We start from the raw sequence: 20,393 nt of genomic DNA on the forward strand, positions 1-20,393 counted from the left end.
CTCTTTAAATCCTCTCCTTTCTCCTCACCCCCACCCCCTCAAACCTTGCAGCCAGATAGGAATCTTGAGTCCCCCACCCCCGCCTTCAAGTGCTCCTGGAGAAAACGAGTCACTTTTGCACTACTGCCTCAGAGGAACTGGGGTTCTCACTCTAGAGGCGAATTTTTCTGAATTCTTTCTAATTTTTACGATTTCTTTTCAGCGGTTGCACAGGATCCCCTTCAGCCCCTTTCTTGTTTGGACCACTGAGCGTCCCTCAGACAGCTAGGGATCCCGCTTTAGAGGGCAAGCCTTTGAAGTTGGGTTCCGGCGATAAAGGCTAGCTAAGAGATGCTTCTGGAAGGAGTTTTATTATGAGATCCAGTTGGGCAGGCGCTGTGAAATGGATGACAACAGTGAGTTGGCATTTGGAGTTTCAAAAAGGCATGTGGGCTCACACGGGGGCAACTTAGAAAAAAACCATGTATGTCCTGACACGCTGAATACAAATGAAAATTGTGAAAGGGCCAGTTCTAAATGAGGGCTGCCTGGCTATAACCCCTCACCTAACACTGGTACATAAAATTAAATATCAGGGTTCGGAAAGCAGGGTGTTGGCAATAGCAAATGTGTGATGGCTCTAAGCCCTCGTTTGGAAGTTTTTCCATACTTTTGAAAACATACTTGACGCCTCATTTCTTTGATGACTGCTCAATAGACACCAGGAGCGGCTGGCTGAGCTGCCCCCTCCCCAGGTCTCCATTGCTGGCAGCGCTTTCATCCAGGGCTTGAATTGTGTTGTCAAAGTTTAGTAGACGAGGGAGGAGGGGGCATGAGAACGGGGGAGGGGGGGTGTCTTGAAAAGTCTTGGAAATCGGTATATTTTGCAGGTGTAGAATGTGCCTAATAACCATGGCTAGCGCGCGCTCCCCAATGGCGAGGGTATGACAGGGACAGCTGGCTCAGTTTTCAGTGTGAAAACACCCCCTCGGTGGACCAAACACAACGACACTGACCTTTCTGCGGGGGGAGCCAAGATGTGCCTTTGACTGAATTAGCCATAAAGACGTCGTGCTATGACTTTTGTTCCCCACGAAAGCAAAGAAATATTGCGTTTAATATGAGAGGTACTGTTCACAGCTTTTCCGTGCCCCTTAAGAAATATTACAGTGCTGATTTACTGGCCCTTTTCTACCAAGTTGGCCCCAAGGCCCGGGGGTGGAGGGGTGGGGATGGGGTGGCAAGGACAGAGGCGGCGGTCGAGGCAGCACACTAAATTGCCTGTTGCCTGTTTCCAAAGTTCTCTCTTTGCAGCAGCAAATTTATCAATCTTTTCATCTGACAATACTTAGAAATATATCATTGTCATCCAGAGTTGTTTGATAGATGATCTCTAGGCACACCAGCCTTTTCCAAGGTCAAGTTGAAGATTCTTGTTTGCTGTTTAACCGGGTTGTTTAAAAACTCAGAACAATGCCTGCCTGTTAAAATTTCCACTTGTTCTCATGGGGCGTCCGAGAGCAAGTTTTCCTATTGACCCATGTGAGGACATTTCGTCCTCTCCGGCTTCCGAATTCAGCAACCAGGGCTTGGCAATGCCATCCACAGGAGGAGAAATGAGATTTAACCTTAGCACATGCAGCCGCCAAAGAGATGAAGCCATCTCTCACATCTCCTCAAAGTGTGTACTAATTTTTCTCTGCGTGTCGCGGGCTGGTTAGAGCCACACACATCTCATTCACATTCTGCTGTTCTTCTAGCGGGAAGCTGCGAATACACTCCCCTAAAGTAGACGTGCAAAAAAAAAAAAAAAAACAAACAAAACTGTGGCCACTCTTGCCTTTGTGAGCACACAACCTGTTGCTCTAAGGACGCTTTAAAATAAAGTCAGCCTCTAAATCGTCGTGTTTTATGGACATATTTATTTATGTTTTTAATGGAAACACAGGCTTCACAGTTTCTTCTATATCTGCGATGATTGATTTTTTTTTTTATTCAGCCAACTTTTATTTACCTTGCAAAAATGTTCTGGACCAATGTGATAAATTACAGATATGCAAATTTCTTTGAATGGTGTTGTAAGTGTGTCTAGCTGGGGCTGAATAACTCCTTGCAAGTCAGTCTGTGGCACTCAGGACCCCAGGGAGCTGATCAAAGCACCCATTCTCTTTCATCCCCGGTATTCTCCTCCAAACTATTTCGATACAATATGTTTCCATGATGCACTTAATGTGCTAGGGACATAGAACTCATTACAACCTAGCTAGTTCTGCCGACCTCTTTGTTCTGAGGCAGAAAGTCAAAGAAAAAAGGAACAGCGTTGCCAGTTGCCAGCTTTCTGAAATGCTAAAGCATGCGTCATTTTTCACCAGGTCTCGTCTTGATATCCTCAAAAGACAAACTATGAAACCGGCCTCAGCCCTTTCCGGCATTAATTACACTGCTGTCCAGCCGATCTGTTTTTCCTATTATATGCATTTCTCAGCAGGGATGGTTTTTTTTTTTTTGCAAGACTAATGCAGCTGCGAGTTAAACTATGAATGCATTTTTATCACTATGGAAAAAATAAGGGAAAAGACTGCAAAACACACAACTTTTTAAAGGCTTCTGGTAGATAACAGATTAGGACAGAACTTGGGAGGTTTTTGCAATTTGGGTAAACCTGAAATTGACTAAGAGCCTCCTGCGTTTCCAGTGCGCCCTCAGTGTTCTGTGGAGAGCCTCCCTGTGCCATTTGAAATTCTGCTTTGGTCCTCAGATAAATCTTGAAGGTGAAACCCTTTCAAGGTTTCTGTTAAAATTCTGAAATGAAACCACCTGTACTGAGCCCAACCCAGCCTAGGAGGCTGCTTCCAAGGAATTTCTGCCCAGGATGGTAGTACAGGGAATATAAATTCTATTTCATTTCCTCCGTTTCTTGTAGGGTTGATTGGTTGGTGGAAATGGCTGGCAGCCAGTTCTGGGAAAGATTCCAGACCTGACTCCGATTAACCCTCTCTGGTGAAACTCTGCTGGAAACCAACTCACCAGCAATTGCCATTAATCTACTTACTAATTAAGCCAATTCATTTCTAAAGGAGAAAAATTCCTTTCTTTAGCCAAACTGATGGGAGGAAATTTGAAAGAAGCGCCAAACTGTGTAACTGTAATTCAGCCAAGGACTGCTAAAACAAGGTGTTGATATATAGCAGCAGATTTAAAACAAGTTTCTAGGGCAACACTCCTTTGGAGACGGTGGCATATAGTGCATAGTAGATGAAGCTCGAATAATGCTCCCCGGCGCTATGCCACCCCATGTTCTTGCGTTGAAAATAACACGTCTCTCTCCAATTAAATCTTGTGCCTTTTACGCACAAATAAATCGCCTCTCCAGCTTCCTTTACAGCAGAGTAGATCAGCTTTATGTGACAGCTACTACAAATATATTTCTTGAGACTTAATACATAGCTTTAGAAACGTGTAATTCAGAGTCTGCATTTCTGAAACTGGGCTACAGACAGGGCCCCGCTTGCAGTTAGGGGAATGGAAAGGACCAAGCTGAACATTACGCACCGAAGAAAGCAAACTGGACTTTCCGTAAATGATACCTGACATGCTGCAAAGAGACACGTGAATCTTGGCCTTGATACTTACCAGGAGGCAAAACTCCAATGAGTTTCCCACTTACGAAAGAATTGTTTATGGCTTTTAAGATAGGGCAGGCAGCCCAGTGCCCATGTAAGAGAAGAATGGATCTCCCTAGAGGAAATTTAAAATCCCCTTGGACCAGGCGTTAAGATTCGCCTTCATGGGGATTCGTCGGCAAGCGAGGAGGCAGCAAATCGGTTTGAAGTGGTGTTACAGAGAGACCGGATGGATAAGCGAGGGAGTGAAAGCTTAGTGCCTCAAACTTTTTTTAATTGAAGTCCGTTCCTCCCCACCCTAAGGTTTTGGGGCATCTTGCTGAGCCCAGGAAGCGCCCCCAGTGGCTTTGGCAGCCCCTCGAAGTCCGTGCGTCCCTCTCATCCAGCATGAGCGAGCACCTGCCTTTGAGGGTTTGGAAAGGTGTGCACAGCTGGGCGGACGTCGCGTTCTCTTCGTTTCAAGGGCAGGCCTCGAGTTAGTCCACATCATCGGGGAGACGGAACAGCTTTGTTAGAAACGCCTTGGAGGGAGTATCCCTCGGCCAGGGAGGCAGGCCTTACGCCAGGATGGAGAGGGTCCTCTCTGTGGTCCCCCTCTGCACAGCCCAGGGCCCTGCCCCTCACTCAGTAGCGTCCACATCGTTCACTGGGTTGTTCTGGAGTATCAATGGCTTCTCCAAAGACTCTTCTTCCAGGGTTCCAGACACCCTCCCTAAAAACACGGGAAAAGGAACATATGTGCATTTTGTTTTACTTGCTATATATAAACCACTTCCCGGTCCTCACGCAGAGCTCTTTGCCTCAGTTTTAGTGGGTCCTCCCTGTCTGGCCCCCAGTTGGGAGCCCCTTCAAATAACCTGGAAGGGAAGTAGGACGGGTGGGCAGTGGGGGAGGTTGGGCAGTCAGATCCTCCTTGGCCTTCAGAATAGCTTGTCAGCCAAGTTTTTTTTTTTTTCTGAGACAGTTTTCCTGCTGCTCCATACTATAGAAATGGTCTTAGGAGCCTGTGACCAAGGCCAGTAAATGACCTTCTGCTGAGGGTCACCTTCCTAGAATTAGGAGCAGTTGTAAGAGAATTTAAAAAGGCAGAGGCTGTCTTGTGTTTGGGTCCAAGGATCCAACGAAGATTTAAACTTCCATTTGCATTTTCAGTCTTTCCTCCATATGAAATAGAAAATTATGAATGAGAAGGAAACAAAACCAGTTGGCAGGGGTTCTGAAGTTGGGGACTGGGGAGGTTCCTCCCACCCCCACCCCCCCCCACTCAGGCTAGGCTCTCTGCTCTGTAGGGAGGGACATTTACCTGGTGTGTAAATTGTGAGGAAAGCGCTGGGGGTCTGAGACAGGAAGGCCACAACATGGGATGTGATGTTCCAGCTTTGAAGGGGAACAAAGGCCCTGAGCTAATCCCAGTGAAAGCCAGGAGCGTGGACAAGGCAACAAAGAATTGCAGCCTGCGGTCACCGGTAGGTGTCAATGTGGACACTTACAGCCGGGGCAGTGGGAGAGGGGAACACAGAGACAGGCTGTCATTCCAAGGCTTAACATGAACAAAGATAAAAACGTGACAACCTCGCCTTTCAATGGTGGGGAGGTTCAAAGTGGATTGCTAGGGAGTCTATCTGGGTCAAGTCTTTTCTGAAGCAGGCCCTTTCTTTTTCTACTCAAGTTTCAGCCAGGGAAGTTCTGAGGCCCTTTTCCCAAGATAACTTTTCTTCCTAAAGGAAGAATTCTTCAAAATAACATCCAGTTCCACCCACTTGCCTAGGCAAAGAGATGGGCATCGTAGAAAAGGTGCTGATTCCTAGACATCGTATAAAAGGTGCTGTTTCCTGCAACCCAGAGACCCAGGTGGCTGCATTAAGCCTTTGTGAACTTGAACAGCCTACCTTCACGTTTCGGTTAACATTCGCGTATTTAATGAAAATAAATAACATTTCCTTTTATGAAGCGGTGCATACCTGTAGATGAATCTGGGGCTACCGTAATTTAGAAAGTATTCCTCTCACAAAGAAATTTACATAGCATGCTGTTGAAGGAGTAATGGAAACCTGGCAGAGTTAGTATGCCCGTGATTTCGGACTCACTATTACAAATCAGCAGACGAGGCATTTGCCAACAAATGGATCTCCTCTGTAATCTGAGAAAGATCACTGGGAGTCTTCCGCTAATGCAACCGATCAGCAGACTATCTTGGAGAGTTAATAAAGGGAAACGACAACAAATTATGTTTGTCCTAAGAACTCAGAAACGTTTTCTCTAAATTCTGCTATCAAAACCAAAACACAAGTGTAAAAATCATAATGTGATAAAATTCTGATCTTCTGTAGCTGAAATAAGTCTCCTAAGTAATAATCAAAAAAGGATGTAAATATCCTTAAAAGACTAATGACATTTCACAGGTAATGCAATTTAGAAAGAAACACTTCCATGTTTTCTTTTCCAACAATGTGCATTTTTGTAAACTGCTATAAATTGCAATTCAAAAGCACTGATCTCGCCATCCCCAATCATTTTTTATACTGATCAAATGAATGCAGATACTCCCATTTGGGAGGGGCGACATGACATTTCACTTGGCAGTTCTAAACAGGTCACAGACCTTTCACAGACCCTAAGGCAGTGGGAGGGAGCTCTTTGCTAAACCGTGTAACCAAATCAAACCAATGGTTACCCCTTTTCAAAACCATTGGAATGGTTTGCACAATGCTATTCACATAGCAGCACAGAAACTGAAAGGATGGTCATCCAATGGAAATTTCTTTCCTTTTGTTTAAACTTGCAGAGCTCAAAAAAGTAATACTCCGAAGGAAAACAATTACACTTACCGTGATAAAAATCACAGGCAATAAACATGCTCGGTTACCGGCAGAACGCGGCGTAGCTGTGGTCACGCATCGGGATGTATATACGTGCACATGCATGTATGTATACGTATGTCTATTTATTGGAGATGTTGCTTTGTTTGAAACGTTAGGCACAAAGACACAACATGGCTGCCCTGGAGATGACCCATTGCTTTCAAGTTGCTTGAACACATCAGAATTTCCATTGTTAAGGTTGATTAATTGAAACTGATAAGTTACCATGAATAAAGATTGTTTTTCTGTTTAATGTGGTGGGCCTGATTTGGTAAATGCCTCATTCATGTAGCTTTGCGGTGCAGCATATGGGCAAGAGTCATTCAGTATCACAAACATATACAATTTATTATGCTTGTATGGGCACGACCAAAGGGCCTTTTTATTTTAAGGACAAAGTGGCAATGAAAAATTTTACTTAAAGAGTCACCAGTAACGTGACGCGCGATTTTGCCATTTGTACCTCGAGCTTCTATCTTTGCGTTTGTAGGAGTTGTTTTTAAAGTATAATATTTAAATAGAAGAAGAAGGAGATGCATATATCCAAATTATATGGTGACAGCCACTGGGAATACAACAGCATTTATCCTGAATTCAGCCGGCGTATGAAGAGCAAGCACTTTATTACTTTATTATCTGATGCCACCTGTATATGATACTGTTGGCAAACTTACCATAAATGTTGCACCGAGGTGCCACCAATAATAGCTCGCACTGCCCAGTTTACAACAAAATGCAAAGGAGGCTGGTAAATAATACGTCAACTTCCTGATGTCTTTTTAAAATGTTAATGAGTAAAATCAGAGGACGAAATTGAAAAATAATTTAGGGACCGTCACCCGAGAAAACAGTGGATTTATTAAATTTTCCCCAATGTAATTACTGTTCTTGAAAGCTGGAGTCACTTTTTAAAGTGTTAACCAACTCAAGACTGCCGGGAGTGTTTACTGATAAAGGCAAGGTTTCTAATGTTTCCATAAGGATGTTGTACGGAAACTTTTTTTTTTTTTTTCTTTTTCGTTTAGGCTGCTCATGTAATCACCAGCAGAGTACTAACGAAAAAAATATGAAAGGCATGCAAATGAACTAAGGGAATGACTGTATCAAACCATCAAAGAGATAGTTACCATATTCAGCTTTTAATGTCTTATCAAATAAATTCTCTGGTCATTCATGTCCATGAAAGAGTTCAAGTTCACCCAACATTTCTCAATTAGATTAGATGGGTAATCTCAGTTCAGCTCTTCTGGAGAGTAATAAACCACATTGGTCACAGTTGACCACTGCTAGTATGTGTTTCATAAAGGACTGGATGTCCATTGGAAAGCTAATCAGTGCACCGTCACTTGTTAAATTCCCTCCTGCATTTGGAAGTGATAATCTGTATCTAATTTTTAAAGAAAAATTTACTCTCCTTTCACTCTGCGGAGGCCAATTTCTTTTCTGGACCTGAATAGAGATCATTGGTGAAACAGTACCAAATAGCTTTGGTATGTGTATAACAAAAACCCACCTCTTTGTAGAACATAACAAATTATGCAATGTTCACAGATGCGCTTCCCATTGTGGCTTTTGTGAGAAAATGAAGGCCCAACTCTGTTCCCCACCCCCCTCTTTATGAAAGACTAGGCTGCCAACGCAGTCTGTCCTAATCCTAGAGAAAAATAAATATACTTCATATGGAAGCTTCAGATCGCTATGTTTAAAGCGATTTGCATTGGGACTTCTGGTCTATGTAATTTGCACAAGTATGAATTTGAGGTTACAAACAGCTATGTATTCCCATCAACAGGCGAACAGCTTGGGGCCTCAGGATTAAACTGTGCCTTTTTCTCTCGCTCACCTCTGAAGTTTGGGTATTTAGTGGAAATGCTGTTTCCACACAATTTCATGCTTAAATTTATCGGTTACCAAGGAAATTCAGTAATTTTTCAGCGATCATTTTTGAAACAGACACACTATAAACATTTTATATTTTGTTTCTCTATTTTGGCTTTTGATTATCCTCCCCCCACCCCAGCATTATTGGGCTATAATTGACATACAGCCCTGTGTAAGTTTCACATGTACAGCACGAGGACCTGACTTGACGTATATTGTGAAATGAGTCCCACAGTAAATTTAGCGAACGGCTGTCATCGCATACAGATATTTTGAAAAAGAAGAGAAACAAAAGGTTTTTCTCCTTGTGACGAGGACTTTTAAGATCTACATACATCCCCAGTTTTGGTTATCTCAAAACTGGAGTTTGTGTCTTTTGACCACTTTCCTCCAATTCCCCCTCCCTATTTGGGGGGAGGAGGCCATAAGTAGGTCATTCTGAGTAACGAGGTGGCAATTTCTGCAGAAATGGGGAAGTGGAGAGGCGTTCTCAGGCCCACCCCGCCTCACTGCACCACCTTAAATCCTGGTATTACTGTTATTGAGTGGACTAGTCAGATGGTTAAACGTCTGACTCTTGATCCCGGCTCAGGTCATGATCTCACAGTTCGTGGGCTTGAGCCCCACACAGGGCTCTGGGCTGATGGTGCGGAGCCTGCTTGGGATTCTGTCTCTCCTTCTCTCTGCCCCTCCCCACTTGTACACACGCGAGTGCTCTCTCTCTCTCTCTCAAAATAAATAAGTAAACTTTAAGAAAAAGAATATAAATTCCAAGCACTAAGAAGACCCCGCATCCTCAGAGCCTAACTTATAGTAGGTGATCATAACACCCGTCCAATGGATGAACGAATGGAGTAAAAAAGAGAAGGTGAAACCCAGTAAAGGTAAGTAGGGTGGCTCCCTTGGCATCCATGGCCTTTGCAGCTCCTCCAACATAGAATCTGGCCTTGGTCATCAGACTGGCTTTGCCCAATGGGCCAGGAGCAAAGGCGGTGCCACCAGAGACTTGAACGGTCCCTGTGCATTGGAGCTTGTTTTCTTTTGCTGCTTTTAAGAACCCTGGGCGCATCTGATCACAAGACTCAGTGTGTCTGCTCAGTGATAAGAAATACAAGATCCAGTCACCCTGTCACCCCAGCAGATGGCCAGCTAACCACAGAAGACGAGTGAGTGCAGCAAGACCAGGCGCAAGACCTGCCACCTAGGTGAAGGCACGTATAAAGGCACAGAAGCATGGAATAGCATGGACTAGCAGGGAACAGTAAGTCATTTGTTACAACTAGATTAGAGAGCCCATGTAGGGGAAAGGGAGCTCTTATGAAAGGTCTTACATGCTAAACTGAAAAACTTGATTTTATCCTGAAAGCCATCGATTTTTATTGACCGGTGAAGCAGGGGCAAACAGAGTGTGTAACAGCGACCCCCAAATTAAAATCTTTAGTGACTCCAGCACTTTAATACTCAAAGCACCGGCAGAGTTGAGTAACCAGGAGAGACAGAGAAGGGAGCTCCGGGAAGTAGGAGGAGAATTAGAACAGGTTGGTGACTTGGAAGTCAAAAGGAGAACATCTGAAGAATTCAGGGAGGCTCATTAGTGACACGCTGGCGTGCCGTCAAGTGAGAACTGGAAACCAGTTTCGCATCTGAAGGATTCCGATGACCTAGGTGAGAGCTGTGTCTGTGAGATGTAAAGCCAGAAGGCAAGTAGAGTAACCTGGAGAAGGGGAAGGAAGGAGAGAAAGCAGGCTCTGATTGCTCTCCGGAGGGCTCACATTTAAGGTAGGAGGACCAGAGGCACTTGCTTGAAGAGGAAGGGAAGGAATGAGTAAGAGAAGGAGGCATGGACATGTTTATAGAAGGGGGCACAGGGACCTCGGTGATACCCTTTTAGTCTGAGGACAAGTAGGGACTTTGTGCATTAGCAACCTAAGTTGATAACAGTAGAAGTCTCAGTGGAATGAACTTCGGATTCAGTTTTATTACACATTTGTTGATCACTTACTGACTGCCAGGAAAGTGACAGGCAAATCTATACACAATTTATACGCAAGGCTTATCACACTCGATTCCTTACTGCTAGAATGTGTTTTGAAGCTTGGAAGAAGTAAGTTTCTAATCAATCAAGGGGAAATGTCTCCTTTATGGTGAAAATTAACGGCAGAACATGTAATGCAAAGTGGAAACATAAAGTCACTGAACTCATTTGGGACAGTGGCTGTCCCTCTAGTTAATGTGGACGTCATGGAAGTTATTCAATTGCCTTAAGTATTAGCTTCCTAAGGCTGCTGGAACCAAGTAACATAAAGTGGATGGCTTAAAACACCAGATATTAATTCCCTCACATGAGTTCTGCAGGCTGAAAGTCCAAAATCGTGGTGTTGGTGAGACCATGCTCTCTCTCTGACTCAGGAGAATCTTCCCTTCTTCTCCCTAAATTCTGGTGGCAGCCATCTTCCTTTGATGTTCTTTGGATTCCAGCTACATCACTCCATTTTCTGTTTCTGTCACCACAAGGCATTCTCCCTGTGTGTCTGTGTCAAAATTTCCCTCTTAGGACACAAGTCATAATGAATTAATGACCTAATGACCTCATCTTAACTTGATTACATCTGCAAAGACCCTATTTTACAAGTAAGGTCACATTCACAGGAATTGTGGGTGAGGGCTTCAACATCTTTTCGGAGCAGAGGACATAGTTCAACCCATAATGCATTCTTGTCTGGAAAAGGTAACTCATTGCCTAGTTCATGGGCAGAATACCAGCAAAAATGACTTTTACTAAGATGCAACAGAGATTTTTTAAAGGTTTCATTAGAAAACATAAAGAAAGGGGCGCCTGGGTGGCGCAGTCGGTTAAGCGTCCGACTTCAGCCAGGTCACGATCTCGCGGTCCGTGAGTTCGAGCCCCGCGTCGGGCTCTGGGCTGATGGCTCGGAGCCTGGAGCCTGTTTCCGATTCTGTGTCTCCCTCTCTCTCTGCCCCTTCCCCGTTCATGCTCTGTCTCTCTCTGTCCCAAAATAAATAAACGTTGAAAAAAAAAAAAAAAAAAAAAGAAAACATAAAGAAATAGAAGGCATCCAAACTGATAAATAAGAACTAAAATTCTCACTAATTACAGATGATTTGATACTATACATAGAAAACTCTAAAGACTCCACCAAAGATGCTACTAGAACTGATAAATGAATTCAGTAAAGTTTCAGGAGACAAAATCAATGTACAGAAACCTGCTGCATTCCTATAACTAATAATGAAGCAGCAGAAAGTGAATTTAAGAAAACTATCCCATTTACAATTGCACCAACAATAGTAATATACCTAAGAATAAACTGAACCAGAGAAGTGAAAGACCAGTACTCCGAAAACTGTAAAACACTGATAAAAGACATTGAAGGCAACACAAAGAAATGGAAATACATCACACTAATATGGGACCACGGAAGACCTCAAAGCAATCTTGAGAAAAAAACTGGAAGGATTACGATTCCAGATTTCAAGTTATATTACAAAGTGAGAGTAACCAAAACAGTATGGTACTGGCATAAAAATAGACACAGATCAATGGAATAGAACAGAAAACTCAGGAAACCCACAACTATATAGTCAATTAATCTTTGACAAAGCAAGAAAGAATATTCAGTGGGCAAAAAGCAGTCTCTTCAGCAAATAGTATTGGGAAAACTGGACAACCACATGCAAAAGAATGAAACCAGACCATGCTCTCTTTCATCATTCACAAAAAGAAACTCAAAATGGATTAAAGACCTAAATGTGAGACCTGAAGCCATAAAGAATCCCAGAAGAGAGCACAGGCAGCAATTTCTCTGACATTGGCCATAGTGACACTTTTCTAGATATGTTTCCAGAGGCAAGGGAAACAAAAGCAAAAATAAACTATTAGGACTACATCAAAATAAGTCTCTGCCCAGCAAAAGAAATAATCAACAAAACTTAAAGGCAAACTACGGAATGGGAGAAGATATTTGCAAATGATATATCCGATAAAGGGTTAGTATCCAAAATATATAAAGAACTGATACAACTCAACATCTAAAAAATAACCCAATTAAAAAATGGGCAGAAGACATGAACAGACATTTCTCCAAAGAAGACCTACGGATGGCCAACAGACACATGAAAAGATGCTCAACTTCACTGATCATCAGGGAAATACAAATCAAAACTACAATGAGATATCACCTTACACCTGTCAGCATGGCTGAAATCAACAACACAGGAAACAACAGGTCAGGCAAAGATGTGAAGAAAGGGGAACGTCTCGCACTGTTGGTGGGAATGCAAACTGGTGCAGCCACTGTGGAAAACAGTGTGGAGGTTCCTCAAAAATTTTAAAATAGAACTACAGTAATTGCACTACTGGGTATTTACCTCCAAAATACAAAAACACTAATTCAAAGGGATACATGCACCCTTATGTTTATTGCAGCATTATTTGCAATAGTCAAATAGTCTACTGGCTGATGAATAAAGAAGATGTGATATCACATCTTCTGTATCTATTCATCTCTCTCTCTATATATATATACATACATGTATGTATATATACACACATGTATATATGTGTATACATGCATGTATGCATATATTTGCATACATGTATATATACATATATGTATTATATTATATATAATATATATTATATATTATATGTATTATATGTATTATATACATATATACATGTATGTATATATATACATATATATATATATACACATGTATATATATGGAATATATACAGTGGAATACTACTCAGCCATAAAAAAATGAAATTGAAACCTTGCCATTTGCAATAACACGGATGGAGCTAGAGAGTATAAAGCTAAGTGAAATAAGTCAAAGAAAAACAAATATCATATGATTTCACTCATATGTGGAATTTTTTCTTGTCTTTTTTTAAAATGTAAGCTCCACGCCCAATGTGGGGCCCGAACTCATGACCCTGAGTTAGAGTCGCATGCTATATACCTCCTGAACCAGTCAGGCGCCCCTCATATATGGAATTTAAGAAATAAACCAGGGGCACATGAGTGGTTCAGTTGGTTAAGTATCTGAGTCTTGATTTCCACTCAGGTCATGAGCTCATGGTTGGTGAGTTCGAGCCCCGCGTTGGGCTTTGTGCTGACAGCTCAGAGCCTGGAGCCTGCTTCAGTTTCTGTGTCTCCCTCCCTCTCTCTGCCCCTGCCTGCCCCCCCCTTTCAAGAATAAATAAACATTAAAAAAATTTAAAAAGGTATTCTTTTTAAATATATTTACAAATATAAATATATAATATATATTTATATATTCCTTTTATATTCATAAATATCTTAATGCACACTTCTGGTGTATGAGACAATGATAATTGTGGCCATAAATTTACAAGACAAAATGTTCTTAGAACAGCATAAGTTAAAGCTGAAAGGTCTTTGGTTCAGAAACACAAAGAAAACACAAAGAAAAAATGTTTGAACATTTAGGACTTTTTTTGGTGAGGGGAGAAGGAAGTACAATGGTATACAGTGAGTCTACGATCTAGGATACCCTATGCTCCATGATAAATAAAATTTCAAAAGAGAGACAAGAAAGACATAATGGGCAAGATAAGATAAACATTTTTCTGGTAAAGACATGTAAAACAATGAACCAGGTTGTTATGGATCGAATTGTGTCTCCCTGAAAGATGGTGAAGTCCTAGTACCTGTGAGTGTGAACGTAATTGGAAATAAGGTCACGTAGACGATCAAGTTAAGATGAGGTCTTCAGGGTGGGCCCTAATGCAATATGTCTGTGTCTTTATGAAAAGGAGAAATTTGGACACAGATACAGACACACCCAGAGGGGAGGCAATGTGAAGACATAGGGGAAATGCCATTGACAAGCCGAGGAACACTCGAGGTTACCAGAAGCTCAGAGAGAGGCATGGAACAGGTTCTCCCTCGCCTCCCTCACAGCTGTCAGAAGACACGCCCCTGCTAACACCTTGATTTCAAACTTCTATCATCCAGAACTGTGAGACAATACATTTGTGTAGTTTAAATCACCCAGTTTGCTGTACTTTGTTACAGCAGCCCTAGGAAATTGACTCAGGGGCTGAAACCACAGGCCTATGGGTTCTGGCTGCAGGATTTCATGACAGCAGGGAATAGAGCTCCTTTTTTTTTTTTTTTTTTAAGCTTATTCATTTATTTTGAGAGAGAGAGAGAGAGAGAGAGAGAGAAAACATGAGCAGGGGAGGGTAGAGAGAGAGAGAATCCTAAGCAGGTTCCACACTGTCAGTATGGAGCCCAATGTGGGGCTCAAAAGCACGAACTGTGAGGTCAGGGCCTGAGTGGAAATCAAGAGTTAGATGCTTAACCGACTGAGCCACTCAGACGCCCCAGAGCTCCTGTATGGTCAAAAAGGCTAAATGTGCTCCATGTTGGGTAAAAGAAGAAATTCACTCCTCAAAGGCAGTAGCTTGAATGAAAGGATACTGTGGGAGGAAAAAAAAAACACCCAGAAAAATAGTTTCTAATCTGGGGCTATGGCTTTATAGAAAGCTCTGGGCCTAGGGAGGCTCAAAGGCAAAAACTACTTCACACAGAGGAACTGAACCAAGCCACCTGATGGCTTGGAGGCTTCAAGAGCCTAATGTCACAGTGGCACAGGCAACCCCCAAACTTAGAAGAACTGGTTTTGGACTAGGAGTGAGGCTAGCATAGTGGAAGCAGGCGCTATATTCAGGTGGGGAGAGAAAGAAAGGAAAAGAAAATTAAAGAAAAGAAAAGAGAAGAGAAGAAAAGAGAAGAGAAGAGAAAAACAAAAGAAAAGAGAGAAAGACAGAGGGAGGGAGGAAGGAGGAAGGAAAGGAGCCTGAAAACCAAAGCTCCAAAATAAACAAAAGAATAGAATGCGTGTAAAGACAATAGCAAGATAAGCTGTGAGAACATGAATTCACTCCAGATAAATTTTAGTTGATAACATAGTCCGACAAAAACTTTGAAATATGTGTATCACAGAAATAATTGATAGTGTCCATTAAAAAAATTATGACGCAAAATAGGCCAGAACAAAATACACAAAACCATATAAATATACATAAATATATACATGAAAAGAAAAGAAATAGAGCTTGTAATTGTTTTGACATTGACCATGGCAACATTTTTCCAGATATGTCTCCTGAGGCAAGGGAAACAAAAGCAAAAATAAACTATTGGGACTACTCCAAAATAAAACGCAACAGTGAAGGAAACCAACGAAAACAAAGGCAACCTACTGAATGGGAGAAGATATTTGCAAATGATACATCTGACAAGGGGTTCATATCCAAAATACATAAAGGACTTACACAATTCAATGCCAAAAAACCCCAAATAATCTGATCAAAAATGGGCAGAGGACCTGAATACACATTTTTCCATAGAAGGCATATATATATGGCCAACTGGCACATGAAAATATGTTCAACATCACTAATCATCAGGGAAATGCAAGTCAAAACAGCAGTGAGACACGTGTGAGTGGCTAAAATCAAAATGACTAGAAATAACAAGTGTTGGTGAGGATGTGGAGAAAAAGAAACCTTGTGCACGGTTAGTGGAAATTGTTGGGGAAGCCGCTGTGGAAAACAGTACGGAGGTTCCTCGAAATATTAAAAATAGAAATACCATATGATCCAGTAATCCCACTCCTGCGTATTTACCAAAGAAAATAAAAACACTAATTCAAAAAGATATATGCACCCCTATGTTTACTGTAACATTATTTATAATAGCCAAGATATGGAAGCAACCCAAGTGTCCATTGATAGGTATGGTAAGTGGGTAAGGAAGATGTTATTTATAAAAATATACACATATATATTTTTAATGTTTTTATTTATTTTTTAAGAGAGAGAGAACAAGTGGGGGAGGGGCAGAGAGAGGGGGACAGAGGATCTGAAGCGGGCTCTGCACTGACAGGCCGACAACAGCGAGCCCGAGGTGGGGCTTGAGCTCACAAACCGTGAGATCGTGACCTGTGCTGAAGTCAGACGCTCAGTTGACTGAGCCACCCGGGCACCCATACCATATATACACATATATACACCATATATTTACATATACATATACATATACATATACATATACATATACATATACATATACATATACGGTATACATAATGAATATATATATGCCATATATTTACATATACATATACACATATGGTATATATAATGAATATATATATGTATATGTTTATGTATATATATGTATATATATGGTATATATAATAAATATCACTCGGCCATCAAAAAAGATGAGATCTTGACATCTGTGCCGACATGGATGGACCCAGAGGGCATTATGCTGAGTGAAACAAGGCAGACAGAGAAAGACAAAATGATTTCACTTACATGTGGAGTCTGAAAACCAAAATAAAGGAAAAAAATGAAATAAAAGCAGAATCAGACCTATAAATACAGAGAACAAACTGATGTCTGCCAGAGGCAAAGGAGGTGGGGAAATGGGCAGAATGGGTGAAGGGGAGTGGGGAGGTCCAGGCTTCCAGTTATGGAAAGAATAAGTCACAGAGATAGAAAGTACAGCATAGAGAATATAATTAATTCTTGTAATATATTGCAATATATTGCAATAGTGACACTTCAAAATTTGTCCTATTAAGAGAGAAACAAGAGAAGGGTGTCCCTGACTTCTCTGTTCAGCATCATAGTGACAATCCTAGCCCGTGCAATACGAAAAAGAAAAAACAGGGGCGCCTGGGTGGTTCAGTCGGTGAAGCGTCTGAGTCTTGGTTTTCGCTCAGGTCATGATCTCAGGGTTCATGAGTTCGAGCTCCATGCAGCGCTCTGTGCTGACAGCTTGGAGCCTGCTTGGGATTCGTGCTCTCTGCCCCTCTCCCTCCCCCACTCACGCGCTCTCTCTCTCTCTCTCTCAAAATAAACATTTTAAAAAGTTAAAAATATAAAAATAAAAAAGGAAAGAAAAAATAATCGCTATATGAAGATCGGAAGACACAAGTTTTCAAAATTATAGATGTGATTGTCTAAACAGACACGCTAAGAGACTTTCAGACAAGCTATTAGAATCAACAGAGTTCAGTTTCCTCAGTTTCAAACTTGGGGTCCCTCCAGTTGAAAGTAATACTCATACGATATCTATTGCACCCCAAGACATCATTTCAAGCCCACTTAAGGGTGTACTTGATATGCCCACAAATTTGCATGAATCTATACACAATATCTTGTAACATTTTGTCATTTCTGTAACAGAACCACTCCTAAATTTAAAAATTAATCCCCACTGTCTCTGCACTAATTAAACCCTTTCTCAATACTTCGTTACCACCACAGAGGCTTATATGGTTTATAAGGCCTCGTAACTAACAGGCAGGCAGCTAAGGTGTGGGATGAAATAATGTTCACGAGATCCAGGGAGCCTGCTGAATTCCAACTCGTGGTCCAACGCGTGACTAACAGTGCGCACCAGAAAGCGTTCCTGTCTCACGCTTTATACTTTGGAGAGCTCTACCTATCAGTTTGGGGCACAATTACGAACGTGTGTAGTGGCATTTGTGAGATGAAACATTGCCCACATATACTTAAAAGCATCACCAGACTAAATTAACACAAGACAGCCCTGATGCCAAATTAATAAAGCACTTTCAGAAGATGTATTAGTCTTCACCCTCTTTTCTACTCCATTCCAACTCAAAGTTTCATGATCTTACAAATTCAAAGTAACTTGCCGGCTTACTCATTTCAAAGATTAACACTGTATTCTCAAAGGATGGATTACCTTTCATTTTCCTTTTTCACATTTTTCAATCCCCCTCTAACCCATGGACAGAGCCTCAGTAACACAGAGAACCTCTGATTTTTGTGATTAGTTCTCTAACCCAACTTGTCATCTTGACTCTTTTCTATGCTACTGAGAATTCATGGTATTTGGGAAGGTGTTTTAAGAGACACACTGCTGATCGTCCAGGCTTTAATTATCATCTAATCTCCTAAATCCCAGACCTTGAGTAGAACATATCTCTAGAATATAGGTATGAAAAGCAAGCAACATTCCTAAGGAAAGGTCATTGAGAATCAGCCCAAATCTTAAAGGTAAGGATCACATATATAACTTGGAAACAGACCATTTGAATAATAGGTAATTGGTGACAATAGGGAAATAGTAGACAAGTTTCCATTAACATTTACAGACCCCTTAACATATTATGTTTAGTAAATCAGCTTGGTCCTGGTATTAACTCGTATTGATGGATTAATTCCTTCTTCTAACATTTTTTAATAGCCACAATGGCTATCAATTACACGGTAAATGATGTTATATATTGTTTATGCATATATGTAGTATATGTAGTAATATTACAAAATATGCATTTGAACGTGAATTTGAAAACCTTACTAAATTATATTAATTATAGTTGCACTCTAGAAGCAATATATAAAATAATGCTAACATTATGTCTGAAATTTCTTTTGCTTTTCATTTTTTTTTTACGTAAGTTCCAACTTCTTACGTGATTTGTAAAGTTATTTTTGTGTTTACAACAAAAACAGGAGTCACTGAACTCCACTCTCAATGAACATGTATCTTTACAAGTTGGTGGAAAACACACTTAGAAAAAAAATACTTTTCGAGCCCAGAGCTTCAAAGGGTGAAAAGAAAGATTTTCGAATGATTTCAAATATATTACAATTGTTCCACTATTCTTTAAAGGCCTTTAAAATCACCTCTTCAATATGTCTTCCTTGAAAGTCTCAGAGAATGAACAAAACAATGTAATCTAGGTTTAAATTTGGGTGTCTCCTGTGTTTCAGATATTTATGTTTGAGCTTTCTCTTGCTGACAAGCCACTTAAAGGGTCAGTGTTACTTTGAGGTTTTATCTATGAGATTCGTGTCTTTGGGGCTCATTAAGAACATTTCCAAAGATTACAATGTCAATAGCACCTAATTACTGGGCTGTGAGAAAGGTCTTCTTGAGTACATAAAATCTGCGGCAGTCCACAGTATACAATGGGCAGTTCAGATCCCAAATTTTATCACCGCTAAGTAGCAAACAAATTAATAATGTTACCTGGGCTCTCTTGGGATAATTACTACTGCGTAAAAACTGCTTTGAAATTTTGCAGATAGTATCATACCTCATTTTTTATTCTCTGACATTGACAAAAATGTATTTCTCTCTCTCTCTCTCTCTCTTTAGCGATCTCTTTTTCAATGTCGCATGAATGATTCTCTTTTGTTCTCTTTAGAATTTTTTGGATTAAAACTTGCCACGACACAAAAAGTTATTTTCAAGCTGCTTAGAAGAGATGTGTCCCCTGATATAACATCGTTTTAAACTATACTTTATGTTTAATGTCACCGTTTTCAAAATGCCTACTGTGTACTTTGATACGAATGGTCAATTTTATTCTTATGCTCCTGGCTGGTAGAAAGGTAATTACTGAAGAATTAGAGGAGAGACTAGTTCTTTTAAATCACCAGAGTAGCCTCGTGCTGAGGACATTATGACTCGTGTGATGGGCTAAAAGGTAGGTTCGCGGACTTTACTTGGGGAACTTGGGGATAATTTGGTCAATAGCTCAGGAGGAAAGATAAGGAGAGGGGTTCGCTAGGCACATAGCATGTATCTCGTGTAATCCTCATTGCAAAGCCATGAGGTGGGGTCACCATCCCATGGTACAGAGCAGAGGGAATTGAGATGATGTCAGTAAGCGAGTGGTTGGAGCTGGGATGTGAACTGAAGTCTGTTGGCCTCCATGGCTTCTCTCTAACGTCCCTCATTTCCCCGTTGTGTGTAGTTGAGAACGGGGCTCATGTCACGCATACGTCTTGGGGTCAGTCAATATAATCGGATGGTGACAAGCCAGGGCTCTGGGGCCACGCTGTCTGGGTTTGAATCCAGCTGTGGCACCTGTTGTGGCACAACTCTGGTAGCCTACTAAAACTCTCTGTATCCCACTGTCTCCTCTGTAGACCGGGGGAAAGCAAGAATGCCAACCTCCTAGGGCTTTGTGAGGACTAGAGCTAAAACGTGAAAGACAT

At 41.3% G+C, this 20,393-nt stretch overlaps 1 protein-coding gene across 3 annotated transcripts in view; it reads right to left on the reverse strand.

Moving 5' to 3' along the window:
• The window catches only part of CB4H10orf67 (chromosome B4 C10orf67 homolog), a 168,833-nt gene that overhangs the window by 2,238 nt on the left and 146,202 nt on the right, over positions 1-20,393 (reverse strand). For 2 of the 3 annotated variants that reach the window (XM_023256424.2, XM_019834070.3), the window contains one exon: positions 3,856-4,314. The exons of the other annotated variant lie outside the window; for it this stretch is intronic. In XM_023256424.2, the coding sequence (XP_023112192.2) occupies positions 4,223-4,314 (92 nt within the window). In that variant the 3' untranslated portion in view covers positions 3,856-4,222. Of the gene's footprint in view, positions 1-3,855; positions 4,315-20,393 lie in introns of those variants that run through there. 3 annotated transcript variants of the gene reach the window in all.

Source organism: Felis catus, chromosome B4 (assembly GCF_018350175.1).
Source record: "Felis catus isolate Fca126 chromosome B4, F.catus_Fca126_mat1.0, whole genome shotgun sequence".
In the NCBI taxonomy this organism is placed as follows: Eukaryota; Metazoa; Chordata; class Mammalia; order Carnivora; family Felidae; genus Felis; species Felis catus.